The sequence below is a fragment of the Musca autumnalis genome, unplaced genomic scaffold, assembly GCF_047663935.1.
Source record: "Musca autumnalis isolate F117 unplaced genomic scaffold, ASM4766393v1 scaffold_4, whole genome shotgun sequence".
Taxonomy (NCBI): Eukaryota; Metazoa; Arthropoda; class Insecta; order Diptera; family Muscidae; genus Musca; species Musca autumnalis.
The window spans coordinates 216,878,819-216,893,934 of NW_027411977.1; the positions used below are offsets into that span (position 1 = coordinate 216,878,819).

A 15,116-nucleotide genomic window follows, 5' to 3' on the forward strand; every position below is an offset into this window, starting at 1 on the left:
CTTTTAGGAAAGAAATCGGCTCTTCTATTGGCAGTTGAACTTAAATCATGGCACAATCATACAGGTACCCGCATCAGCCCAGCTGATGTACTGTGAGCTGTCAAAAAAGTTGTTGTAATTGAAAACACAAAATTAAAAAACAAAAATTTAAAAGAAAAACTGTGAATTTTTGACGGATTTTTGTTATAATGTGTTTATTAATAACTGCCTAACAAAATTTTGTTGAAAAAAATGTGTGAATCGCTTTATTTTTGTAAAACATTTTTGACATTTCACAGTACTGAACTCGGTTTTGTTGTAGTTGTTTGCTGATGCATCTACCTGGTAATTGTGCCATGACTTAAATAGAGCGTCGTTATTCTGCCCGCACAATGCAACAAATTGAATGTGATTAGTGCACAACGTATTGTAAGACAAGAACAAATTTCACAAAAGAGATATAAGGTGACCTGCACACACGACAATTTACCATAACGGACAATAAACATAAGGTGTGTTCGTTTACTCAACAATTTGTACAAATTTGTACAAGTTCAGCAACTTCTTGTAATCGGCTAAGGACTTTTGCAATGTACTGTAGAGTAAACGAACAACATCCAGTAAAAATTTGTACAAATTTTGAGTAAACGAACACACATATAATTGGATGCTAACTTTACAAAAGCTTCGCTCCCGTTCTTTTTAACAGTGAAACTCGTAAAAGAGAGAACTATAAAAAATATTTTTTCACACAAAAGTTTTATGAAATAGTCCGGGAACGCAAAAATGCAAAATACGTCAAAAAAAAACTAGAACAAATGTCAAAGTCGGGGTATCAGCCAATCAGACGCCGGCAACCATGTTACTATTTTTACAGACTCAAATTTGTCGAGTAAAAAGTTTTTAAAGAGAGCGCCATTCAGCGCCATTTTTGTTTAATGAAAAGTGAACATTTTACAACTTTTTTGTGTACTGGAACGGGTTTTCAGATAAAATGTGTAAAAGTCCTAAAAGTTGTTAAATCTTTTTAGTTCTAGAACAAAGTAAAGTCAAAACTTTTCATCTTCTTTTAAAGCGGTTTACACACGATCAGTTTTTACTGTCGATATTTCGCAATTATCGATAACTTTCCAACCGTCCAGCAACCACAAAATATTTTGTGGCTGTCTGATGACTGACAAAAGTGAACGGCTACACTGGCAAGCAACCGATTATTTGAGCAAAACTGACAGTCAAAACTGATCGTGTGTACTGTACATCGTGTGTACTGTACTGTACACTTTAATTTCAATAGCTGTTTGACATCTGTGATGGGATTCTCAAACGCATTTTCTTTTTTGTTACCAACAAATATCTAAAATGCTTATAATTTCGCTAATTCACGAAATTTGTCGGTAAGTTAACAACCAAAATATAGTTGTTGCTAAATCCTACCGATATCAACAGTGTTACTAACTTTAATTCATAATTTTGCATTTTTATTTTACCGATTTTTGTCTGTAACCAAAAAATTCTATTGCTCTGTTCCAGAACCTGCAAGAAGCTACTATTTTTTACTACGATAACATTTTTTCCTTTATGTTATCGGAAAAAATATTGAAAATTAGTAGATTCTTGCAGTACTGGAACAGGCCATTTCTTTTTGGTCAATTTCACTAGCATTTACTTTTTTATTATTTATTATTACTGACTGACTGACTTACTACATGGTCAGTGTAGCATAACAAAGCATCTGTAGTGTCTGTAACTATTTTGTTGTTACCGACAAAAAATCGGTAAAATTAAAAAGCTTATAATTTTAATATTTGACATACTTTTTCTATAAGTCAGTGATCAAAATAAAAGCTTTCCCCATGACACAGTTTCAAGGTACTTGCATCAGGCCAGCTGAATGAATAGATTGATATTTCAAATGTTTAATTCGTCCTACAAAAACAAGACCTTTGACAAAATTCCCAAAATTGTTAGACCTAAAATAATTATTTTATCCCCTAAAAATCATGGTAGACCGAGCAAGGTAAAGTAAATACTACAACAAATACAGCTCAACAACAACCACATAGATATTTGTTTTTGTTTGTAATGTTAGTGTCATCGGCTATTGTAAACAGATTAAGGAAATGTCTATAAATTATTGGAATTTAAAAAACTAATATTTTTTCACATTTGGCTATATTACACCATATGCTTTTTCACATGTATGTAGTCACCTTTGGTATACTAATATACAGACCAGCTGATGTCATACATGTGAAAAACATATGGTGTAATATAACCATTCAATTTTCAATTTGAATGTTTTCATATGATTCCACTAAATGCATAAATTCTCGCAAAAAGAACAATTCTTGCAGATAGAATAGAATTCGGACTTGGAGGAGGTTACATGTCATTGATATGAAGAAGTCTCTATGGGAAATAGTTTTATTTTCTGATGAATATATTTTTCTTCAAAAAATATATATCCCTAATATACAACGAACATAGAAATAAATATATAAAATGTCGTATGGAATTTGACACTAACATTACAGCCCAGTTCAGTCAGCTGGGTATTGTTGTTACCTTTTAAGGCCTGCGTACATAAGCTGCTCTGCCTGATTGCCTTGCTTTCCTGCTTCATTTTTTGACATAATAAAAATAAAAGAATAAAGAAGGCCGAGGAAATTTCGAACTGGGTTGCCCTTTTCTTTTTTATTCTTTTATCAGAAGTAAGCAAGGTAAGCAGGCAAGGCAGCTTATGTAAGCAGGCCTTTATTGTTCTACCATGCCTCACAAATTGTAACTTGGCGTTTACTAGGCGTTTACACCAGACAGTTTGTCTTCAAATACAACTCTGATTTACTAACACATACATACATTTGTCGGCTGTCTCCCAGCTGTCTATCAGTTTTTCACAGACAGCAGGGTTAACAAATTTTTGACATTTTTGTGAAAAAGAAGTGAGATGATAATTTACAAAATATGTGAACGGAAAACAAAAGGAAATCTATGGTTTTCATTCATAATTTTACAACTGTTTTTACAGTTGTCTGGACGCCTACGTCACAGAGGCAAGCTTTGGGTTTTTGACAATCAATACATGAAGTCAACTGTCCTGTCTTTTGTAAACGCAGGGTAACACAAAACAGACTGTCTGCAAATACAACTCTGATTTACTTATACATACAAACATTTGGCTAGTTGCCTCGTCACTGTCTGGTAATTTTCGTAGACAGCAAACATGAATATTTTTGAACAAATGAAAACAAAACTATTTCAAATAATAAAAAAGACAACAGAACTGGGATGCAACAAAGCAAAAACAAAATATGTGAACGGAAAACAAAAAGAAATCCACGATTTTCATTCATAATTTTACAACTGTTTTTGCAGTTGTCGGGACGCCTACGTCACACAGGCAAGTTTTGGGATTTTGACAATCAATACATGTACTCAACTGTCCTGTCATGTGTTAAATATAAACAATAAATAGAATTGTTGCTTAAATTTTTTGAAATAAAATTTGCCACAATCTAATGTGTCACGGCGAATCTATATTTTTCACAATTTCTAACAAAATTTTAAAGATTATATTCTATCAACACTAATGAAATTCACTCTAGTGTGGACCGAGACTAATGAAATTCAACCTAGTTTGGACTAGGGATACGTAATCGAAGTCAAAAATCGACTATTCGATCTTTCGATTTTTACCTTCAACGGAAAAGTCGACTTTTCGATCATTCAATTCTCACCTTTAACAAAAACGTCGATTTTTCGATCTTTCGATTATGATCAAAGTCGACTAAAATCGATTTTTGATCGATTTTATAGCTTTTTTGATACATATTGCTGTCAACAGAGGGTGTTATTACAATATTTGGCATGTAAAAAATGTTGGGTAAGAAAATCGAAAGTCGACCATGTAAGGTCGACTTTTCGATTTCTCTATAACCAAAGGTCGACTTCGATTTTTAGACTTTTCAAACCAAAAAGTCGACTAATCGATTAATCGAAAGTCGACTTGCCTATCCCTAGTTTGGACCCCGACTTAGCGACTACTTAACTTTCGTCGCTAACTAGTTGGTCTTTTGTCACACACTGAAACTTGCACTAAAAACTTTTTCATTTTATAGGAGTTTTCAGATCGAGTTACCCACTACAGCAATTTAATAAAATTACTCTAGTATGGAACTCGATCAAAGAGCCCATAATTTCATGAATCGCACTACTGCTTTGGACGTCTACTCCAATTACCCATTGGATTTAATTTGACGTTTAAGCAATGGAATTGACAATTGAAATCGAGTGGATGTCGTAAATGTAAACTTTATATAATGTAGTACCAGCTTATGCTTGGTTTACATTTACGAAATCCACTCGTTTTCAGGTTAAACGTCAATTGAAATCCAGATGAGATTTCTCATCTCATCTGCATTTCATTGGACGTTTAACATATGGATTTGACAGTTGAAATCGAGTGGATTTCGTAAATGTAAACCAAGCATTAGCATTAGTTGTGTTCATTTACTTATAGTACGGTTACACTAGAGATTTTTGTCGGGTTAACCCACTTCATGAGGATTTATTTGACGTTTGCGCTATGGAATTGACATTTGAAAACCAAGCCCACTGGGTTAAGTGTAACCGGGGTATTACCTGAGGTTACCACTGGGTTAATGCGGTTAAGTGTAACCGGGGTATTACCTGAGGTTACCATTTTTAACCTGCAAAGCGTTCCTTAACCCCAAAAAGTGGTAAAACTGGAAGCCATTTTTAAGAGAGTGAGAGAGGAGAGAGAGCAAAAATTACTTTCACTTCTACCAAAGGCTACCAGATGAATTTCTTCAGGTAAAAAGTGGTAGAACTGATTTTTCGACATTCTTTGACAATGAAGAAAAAAATGAACAAATAACAGAAGAAAAAGGCAAACGCTGATAAAACAAAATAAAAACTGGGTAATAAAAGAAGAAAATTGCATTATTATGTTTCTTTTTGACATTGCTACCAGATCTACCATTTTTTCGTTCCTTTACTTTTCTGGTAAAACTGTTCATGAGAGAGCAATTTTGACAGTTTTCTCTTTTACCATTAAAAATGTAAAGGAACAAAGCAAGGCATATTTATATAAGGTAGAAGTGACAATCAGCTGTATTCTTACTGTTTTTGTAAATTTAGTTTTCAAAATGTAATAGGGTCTACTCATGCAATTTAAAACTTCGAAATTTGCTATCATAAAATACTATTTTTCATCCTAAACGTACAAAGAACATTATCAACGAGAGTTCTGAATGCATTATATTTACATTTTGATTCAAAATTCTTATATTTTAGACATGGCACAATAACCCAGGTAGTGACATCGTAAAATTTCGAATATGTTATGTCAAAACTTTGTTTATGTTGTTGGGGAAATTACAACAAAAATAATTTTTTATAAAGTCCCAATTTACATTAGGCGAGTTTACTTGCGGCAAGTCTCTGTTTGTAGGAGAGACACGTAAGGTGAATGGAAATGGAAAAAAATTGCTCGTACCGGCAATTTTCAGGCAATTCCTTTTATTATTTTCATTGTTTTGAAAACAAAACTTGTCGGAACAGAATTGCCTTTTATAAACGCAAGAGGCAAGATTATAGAGGAACGAGAAAAATTGCCGCAAGTAAACTCGCCTAATGTAAATCGGGACAAAGGGATTTGACTTTTCATATTCTATTAGTTGGTGTGGTACCACTACCATGATTTTAGAGGATTTTCAAAATGTTCTTTTTTTTCTGAGAAAATTTTTGGAACGACCCTCAATTCAATTTTCTTTGACAATTAATTTTCAATAACAACAATGTTGTTTTTGTAAATTTGTTAGTTCCCAATAGAAAATGTCTTCAAGACAACATTGATGACTCGTGCACGACATTTCCAATTCGTTCACGACTCTTTGTTGACAGCCCTTTGGTATCGTTGACGACATTTTCACACAATTGTCCCAGTATTCATGCACGACAACATGGGCGATAAGGTAAGACCGATTGGAACCCCCTTCAGAGGTTACGCATCATCCTGAAGAGGCAAACGATGAAATCCAGATCAGTGTTCAAAATAATAGAGAACAGGACTCTACGCCCATAAATCCGTTACCAACAACTAGACCTACTAGGAACTAGAGTTGTGTAGTTCGCGAACGAACTAGTTCAATTGAACGACTCACCTCGAAGAACGACTGAACTAGATCAATCGAAGTCGTTCTTTATAGTTCGGTAGTTCAGTAAAAGAACGAAAGAAATGTCAGCTGTTTCAACCGGCGTTTGCACATTTGTCAGCTGTCCATAATTTTTTCACAGACAGTAGGGTTAACAAATTTTTGACATTTTTGTAAAACAAGTGAGATTATTAATAGAAATGTTTTGAAAACAAAAAAACATGAACAAAAACAAAATATGTGAACGGAAAACAAAAACAAATCGACGATTTTCATTCATAATTTGACAACTGTTTTCAGTCGTCTAGACGCCTACGTCACACAGGCAAGTTTTGGATTTTTGACAATTAATACATGTACTCAACTGTCCTGTCATGTGTAAACGCAGGGTAAGACAATTACATTTTGCTAGTTTTTCTCAATCGAAGAGTGCAAATTTGTTCTTAGAAAGTAATATGTCTGAAAACAGAAAATATGGTGGAATTTGGATGCATTTTAAGGAAAATGAATCTAATGCTAAGTTTACATTTACGAAATCCACTCGCTTTCAACTGTCAATTCCATAGCTCAAACGTCAAATGAAATCTCATCTGGATTTCATTTGACGTTTAACCTATGGATTTGACAGTTGAAATCGAGTGGATTTCGTAAATGTAAACCAAGCATAAAAGAGCGAAATGCAATTTAAGTAGACACATGAAGACAAAGCATCATCATATTCCTTTGGTGGTGAAAAGGCAGTAACCGCCTCTTGAAACGGCAGCAAACACACAGGACTCTGAACTTGGAATCTGACGCGGTTGGAGTAGAATTGCCAAGTACAAGCTCTCAAGAAGAAATTGATAGGCAAAATGGTAGCAAAAGTCATCATGCGCTACACATAGCTGATGAGCCAGAATTCAAAAAAAAAAATAATATAACTTGTGTCACACAGTCCTGGGTATCATGGTACAATAATACAGGTAGCAATATCACGCCAGCTGATGGTAACATAATGTGTCAATTGCATTGAATTGATGTCAAATGTTGACATCTTATGTTACTAACAATTGCCGATGCGGCTACCTGTGTATTTGTACCATACTGGGTATACTCTACCAACGAGAAAAACACTCTCCGAATTTATTATCAACAGTTAATAGGATCTTCGGTCAACTATATGGTAATGAGCAACATTTTAGAGAGTTTCATTGCAAAGTGCTTGCTGAATGACGACCTGAACTACTGAACTAAAAGAACGAACTAGTTCAATCAAAAGACCTGAACTAAAAGGATCGATCAGCTAAACGAACTAGAAAGCACAGCTCTACTAGGAACCGCAGACTTCCAAGGCAACTACAGGACTACCAACTAGATGTCTAAGGTACCTGATCCTGCTTGGCGTGATGTCTTTTAAAACTGAACACCACCTTGCATGGTATAAGTAAAGAGGTAGGTTTAAATGAAAAAATCTATAGAAACCTTGTTTTTCTTGAATTCCTAAAACTTCAAAATAAAAGCAACAAGTGGGTTTGTTTACAATGCATTTTTTGAGCATTTTATAAAAACCCCGAAAAATGAATGAAGAGTTAAGTTTTCTCCACATAATCGAGTTGTGAATATGATAAACTGATTGTTTCAATGCAAATCTCACCAATTTCTTCCATACAAATGGTCTAAAAACAATTTTAAAAATCATTGAATTCGATTGTTTTTAAAATTGTTTGACATGTTATTCAAACACCACACACACATACACAGTTTGTTTATATTGTTTTGAAGTTTTAGGCATACTCGAATGAAAAAATTTAAATTGACAAAGAGCTTTGGCTAACCTTTCTTATTAAACCATGCCACCTTGTATATATATATATATATATATATATATATATATATATATATAATTTTCTATTATATTTCTTATTGGATCTCATTATATGAAATTAATTAATATGCACTTGAATTATAAAAGAGGGGAAAGATGTTATAATCGAATGTATCGATTGTTATCGATAGGTAATAACTTAACTCATGGTAGAACAAATACAAGGTAAAGTTAATACTACAACAAATACAACTCGAACAACAACCACAAAGGAATTTGTTTTTGTTTGTAAACCTTAGTGTCAACGTAAATGTAAACAAAACAAGGAAATGTCTATAAATTATTGGAATTTAAAAAACTAATAATTTTTCACATTTGATTGAATATTTTGGAAAACATGAATGAAAACTCGTTAGATTTTCAATTTGAATGTTTCCATATCATTCCACTAAATGCATAATTTCTCGCAGAAAGTAGAATACTTGCAAAAATGTTTCGGGTCGCTGGTAATTCATTGAAAAAAGAGAAGTTGTTTCAATCATTTGCTTTTGAAAACAAAAAAGCACATGTTTATTAGGGCTTTATTCTTTTCAAGTTTAACAAAATACCACACATATTAACAAATATTGTACCGCCTCTATAAGCGGTGTTTTAGTGTGCGGCATGTCGTTCGGACCTGGAGAAGGTTACATGTCAATGATATGAAGCCGTCTTTATGGGAAATAGTTTTTTTTCTGATGAATAAATTTGTTCTTCAAAAATATATATCCCTAATATACATCGAACATAGAAATAAATACATAAAATGTCGAATGGAATTTGACACTAACACTACAACCCAGTTCAGTCAGCTGGGTATTGCTGCTACCTTTTCTTGTTCTACCATGAACTTAACTCATGAATTTAATAACAATAAATGTCAGTTCTAGTTTCAACCATCCTTTTGGGTGAATTCTGCAAAGAATAAAACATTATGCACAATCTTGTGATGTATAAATATATGTATATATGTCATTTATATACTTCCCTTTAATTGTTTCCAGGATCGCGTTCCAATATAATAGACTCCAAATAAAATTTCCAATTCTATGTTGATTGCTTCATCCTTTGTTAAAGAAACAAACAAAAATCATTGTTTTAAAGTTAATACGTATATCAGCCATACTATTTTTCACTTACCTCCCGCTATTTAGAAAAATGTTCCGAATTTTTAATTCAAAACGTAATGTTTGAACGAAACCAGTCGTATTAAAATATTAACAATTTCTGGATATGTACACTTCTTTCATAGCATATTTCGTTTGAGTATTTTTGGTTTTTTCTGGTGACACATTGCAAGAAATTGCATGACAATTTCGGAAATTTCATTAACGAATCGTCGGCGAACATGTCATCGAAGACTTGATTTTCTATTGGGTTGTTGTAATTCATGCATATACCTTATATAAGTCCATATTTACATTAGGCAATTTTCCTTGCGGCAATTGTCAGTTTGATGAAGAGAGAAGTGAGGTATATGGTAACCCTTTAGCCCCCGGCACATACGGTACGTTGTGCGACGCGTTGCGCGTTGAAAACAACAACCACATGAAAAATGTGTAAGTGATGCCAAGTTTGTTCTTGAAGTTTTCATGTGGTTGTTGTAACACAACGCTCAACGCGCCGTATGTGCCGAGGCCTTTTGCCTCTCAACAACCTCTCTCACCCACAAACTGACAATTGCCGCAAGGAAAATTGCCTAATTTAAATATGAACTAAATTGCGACAGCACTAGACCAAAGTCCCTGTTTATACAGGGAAAGTTGATGGGAAAGAAAATTGAGTTTATGGGCGAGGGAGTAGAGAGGAATAAGAGGGGGTACACACACCTCTGTACTGGCAAATTCTGTTTTGTTTCGTTGTTCTTCGTATACAACCTGAAGTTGGCTGCAGATTTGTTTTTGCATTTTCTTTCATTTTATTTTCTCTGTCGAGAAACAAACAACAGCGAAGACAATTGTAAAAAAACCTTTTGGAGGAAAAACTATTTTTTAAGCAAAAACAATTAGAAATAAGTGGAAATATCAAAATTAAAATGCAATTCAAGGGTTCCTTTAATGATTAATTGTTTATCACTCACGTCCATTTTTACTTTTCATTACAATTTTGCCTTGGCTTTGTTTTTGAACGGCGTAATGAGAAAATGAGTGTGAAGAAGAATAAGAAAAATTATAAAATTGACACAAACATGAGCTCTGTTCCAGAACTAAAAAGTTTTTACAATTTTTACCAATTTTACACATTTTGCGTTCCCGTACACAAAATTTATATGAAAATCGTTTACGACTTTTACAAGTTTTACGACTTTTACCACTTTATAAAGTACGGGAACAGGCCAATGATTTTCGTGTCTAAACAACAAGGAAATTTTAAAAGAAATTGAGAAGAAAAATTTTCTTTCCAGTTTGAGTGTCTAAACACGGTCAAACACTAAATTGTCCTGTGTCCAAGCCACCTTAGGCAATTGTTGTGAAGCTAATGTTGTTGTTTCACAATGCGTCGTGCACAAATTACATTAGACAAGTTACGTTGAATGAGGTTGTTCCAGCGTTAAATTTTTCGTATCTCGAAGGCGAATTGGACAGAAATTGAATTCAGCAAGAATAGTATTTTTTATTAAAAAGTAGAAATGTATTCTCGTTATAAATTGAACTGTACTCGTGGTAATATAAGCGAAATAGGTGATAATACATTTGCTTGGAAATTTCATGGAGATGATTTTGATGAAACTTTTCTGAAGGACGGAGGATTTGTAACTTCTCCAACAACAATAACGGGGCGCAATGGAAATGTCATATCTGAATGGAAACTATTAATAGTTTGGCGTTCTGCAGAAAGTAAATATAACTACGACGCTCGTGTTCAGCTGATTTCAGCGAATACAGCAAATGGCCTTTTCGAAGTTTTGATAGATGTAAAAGGCTACAATATTACCAAAAATATTCCCGTAGAAGAGAAAAACAGTATTTCATTATTCAAGGCTCCTAAAGAATTTTTAACTAAAAATGAAATTATCTTCAAAGTGAAATATGTACCCAAAAAGATAAAAACAAAAGAACAGATGCAACTGGATAAAGTCACATCAAAGCCGAAGCTAATAAATGATTTTTTAAAGATTTTGGTGAACAACAAATATGCCGATATTATTCTGGTTGCACGAGATGGCACTGAATTCATGGCCCATAAACTTGTTTTAAGTGCCCGTAGCGAAGTTTTTGACACTATGCTTCACAGTGCATTTGTTGAGAATAAAACAAATCGGATAACAATTGATGACATGGATGCTGATGTAATGAAAGAAATGTTAACCTTTATATACACCGGCAAGGAGATACCCAAGGAAATGGCATTAGCCCTATTTCCGGCGGCTAATAAATACGCCTTGGACGATTTGGAAACAATGTGTGCAGGCATATTAACTGAAACAATCAATACGGCTTCATCTGTTGAGATTCTCTTACTGGCCGACCGACATTCCAATCAACTCTTAAAGAAGAATGCTATTATATTTATAAATACAAACTTGAAATCAGTTATGAAAACAGAGGGTTGGAAAATTCTCAAAGATACCAACTATGATTTATATAACGAAATTTTGGAAAAGGCCCTACAGGAACGTTTGTAGAGCATTTTATTTATATCCATATAAACTGATTTTATAAAATAACATGAATTTATGTTGAGTTTGGTTTTTTGTAATCTCTTTATGTTTCGTTTGTATTTTTGTATACCTCCTAAAAATAAGATATCCAATAAGAATCCATTTGTATCCAAATGAATTGCATAGTAAATAAAATAAATGAATTGGGTGTTTTATATTGTTTCAAATTCGTGTTTTAGGTCTAGTTGAAGGACTGCATTCGGCCGACAAGTCCTATATCATTAGATATTCTTCTGTTATCCTTCACTACATGTGGACCTCCCGACGACCTATGATTGACTTTTAAACATACGTACATACATACAAACGGATCTGAACTCATCTAATATATTTTCAATAGAAAACCGCATCTGAAATGATCTATAAAAAATTTCATCTGACAAGAACTTTTCTATAGAAAAACGCAAACATCTGACATGAACTTTTCCAAACTTCATCTGACATGAACTCTTCTATAGAAAACTTCATCGGACATGAACATTTCTATGGAAAACTCCATCGGACATGAACTTTTCTATAAAAACTTTTCTATAAACTTCATCTGACATGAACTTTGTTAAAGAAAACTTTACCTGATATGAACTTTTCTATAGAAAACTTCATCTGACATGAACTTTTCTATAGAAAACTTCATCTGACATGAACTTTTCTATAGAAAACTTCATCTGACATGAACTTTTCTATAGAAAACTTCATCTGACATGAACTTTTCTATAGAAAACTTCATCTGATATAAACTTTTCTATAGAAAACTTCATCTGACATGAACTTTTCTATAGAAAACTTCATCTGACATGAACTTTTCTATAGAAAACTTCATCTGACATGAACTTTTCTATAGAAAACTTCATCTGACATGAACTTTTCTATAGAAAACTTCATCTGACATGAACTTTTCTATAGAAAACTTCATCTGACATGAACTTTTCTATAGAAAACTTCATCTGACATGAACTTTTCTATAGAAAACTGACAATTAAAACTGATCGTTAACAAACAGTCTACAATACAACAAAAAATATTTCAATGTAAAAAGCGGGGTACACACGATCAGTTTTGACTGTCGATTTTTCGGAAATATCGATAATGTCAAACTGTCCAGCAACCACAAAATATTTTGTTGCTGCATGATGAGTGACAAAAATGAACGGCCACACTGGCAAGAAACCGATTATTTGAGAAAAACTGACTATATATTCAATTGTCTGACCTTAATTCAGATGAATGAAAGATGTAATGAAAACAGACAGTTCCCAGCTAACAATATCCGAATTCGGACCGAAACTCTGCACAAGTATCCGATTCTGATGCTGAATTCGTTCCGAAATCGGAACAAAATTGTTCGAAAAGTTTTGTCGAAAAAAAATCGGAAGGAACATTCGAGTTTCTTTCCGAATTCTGAACGAAATCCTTTAAAAACTCTATTCTCCACAATTTCGGAGAAAACTCTAAAGGAACATTCGAAAATGGCCAGAAAATCAAATGACTTTTGGAAAATCAGAATTTCGAAAAAAAAAATCATCTCACAAGAAATTTTTTATAGAAAAGTAAATTTCTATAGAAATTTTCTATAGAAAAGTTCATGTCAGATGAAATTTTCTATAGAAAAGTTCATGTCAGACGAAGTTTTCTATAGAAAAGTTCATGTCAGACGAAGTTTTCTATGGAAAAGTTTATGTCAGACGAAGTTTTCTATAGAAAAGTTCATGTCAGATGATGTTTTCTATAGAAAAGTTCATGTCAGATGATGTTTTCTATAGAAAAGTTCATGTCAGATGATGTTTTCTATAGAAAAGTTCATGTCAGATGATGTTTTCTATAGAAAAGTTCATGTCAGATGTAGTTTTCTATAGAAAAGTTCATGTCAGATCAAGTTTTCTATAGAAAAGTTCATGTCAGATGAAGTTTTCTATAGAAAAGTTCATGTCAGATGAAGTTTTCTATAGAAAAGTTCATGTCAGATGAAGTTTTCTATAGAAAAGTTCATGTCAGATGAAGTTTTCTATAGAAAAGTTCATGTCAGATGAAGTTTTCTATAGAAAAGTTCATGTCAGATGAAGTTTTCTATAGAAAAGTTTATGTCAGATGATGTTTTCTATAGAAAACTTTGTCAGATGCAGTTTTCTATAGAAAATTTCATGTCAGCTGAAGTTTTCTATAGAAAAGTTCATGGCAGATGAGGTTTTCTATAGAAAAGTTCATGTCAGATGAAGTTTTCTATAGAAAAGTTCATGTCAGATGAAGTTTTCTATAGAAAAGTTCATGTCAGATGAAGTTTTCTATAGAAAAGTTCATGTCAGATGAAGTTTTCTATAGAAAAGTTCATGTCAGATGAAGTTTTCTATAGAAAAGTTCATGTCAGATGAAGTTTTCTATAGAAAAGTTCATGTCAGATGAAGCTTTCTATTGAAAAGTTCATGTCAGATGAAGTTTTCTATAGAAAAGTTCATGTCAGATGAAGTTTTCTATAGAAAAGTTCATGTCAGATGATGTTTTCTATAGAAAAGTTCATGTCAGATGAAGTTTTCTTTAGAAAAGTTCATATCAGATAAAGTTTTCTTTAGAAAAGTTCATGTCAGATGAAATTTTCTATAGAAAAGTCCATGTCAGATGAAATTTTCTATAGAAGAGTTCATATCAGATGAAGTATTCTATAGAAAGATGAAATTTTCTATACAAATGGTCATGTCAGAAGAAATTTTCTATAGAAAAATTCATGTCAGATGAAATTGTCGATAGAAAATTTCATGTCAGATGAAATCTTCTATAGAAAAGTTCATGTCGGATGAAGTTTTCTATAGAAAAGTTCATGCCAGATGAAGTTTTCTATAGAAAAGTTCATGCCAGATGAAGTTTTCTATAGAAAAGTTCATGCCAGATGAAGTTTTCTATAGAAAAGTTCATGCCAGATGAAGTTTTCTATAGAAAAGTTCATGCCAGATGAAGTTTTCTATAGAAAAGTTCATGTCAGATGAAGTTTTCTATAGAAAAGTTCATGCCAGATGAAGTTTTCTATAGAAAAGTTCATGCCAGATGAAGTTTTCTATAGAAAAGTTCATGCCAGATGAAGTTTTCTATAGAAAAGTTCATGCCAGATGAAGTTTTCTATAGAAAAGTTCATGTCAGATGAAGTTTTCTATAGAAAAGATCATGCCAGATGAAGTTTTCTATAGAAAAGTTCATGTCAGATGAAGTTTTCTATAGAAAAGTTCATGTCAGATGACGTTTTCTATAGAAAAGTTCATGTCAGATGAAGTTTTCTATAGAAAAGTTCATGTCAGATGAAGTTTTCTATAGAAAAGTTCATGTCAGATGAAGTTTTCTATAGAAAAGTTCATGTCAGATGAAGTTTTCTATGGAAAAGTTCATGTCAGATGAAGTTTTCTATGGAAAAGTTCATGTCAGATGAAGTTTTCTATGGAAAAGTTCATGTCAGATGAAGTTTTCTATAGAAAAG

General features: G+C 32.9%; 2 protein-coding genes across 20 annotated transcripts in view; both read left to right on the forward strand.

Annotated features, from left to right (window-relative positions):
• Positions 1-15,116, forward strand: part of Cln7 (CLN7/MFS domain-containing 8) — a 63,680-nt gene that overhangs the window by 11,094 nt on the left and 37,470 nt on the right. The window lies entirely within an intron of this gene.
• On the forward strand, positions 10,321-11,814 carry LOC141401525 (protein roadkill-like). Its single transcript, XM_073981816.1, has one exon. It carries the CDS (start codon positions 10,628-10,630, stop codon positions 11,621-11,623), a length of 996 nt encoding a protein of 331 aa, XP_073837917.1. The 5' UTR covers positions 10,321-10,627; the 3' UTR covers positions 11,624-11,814.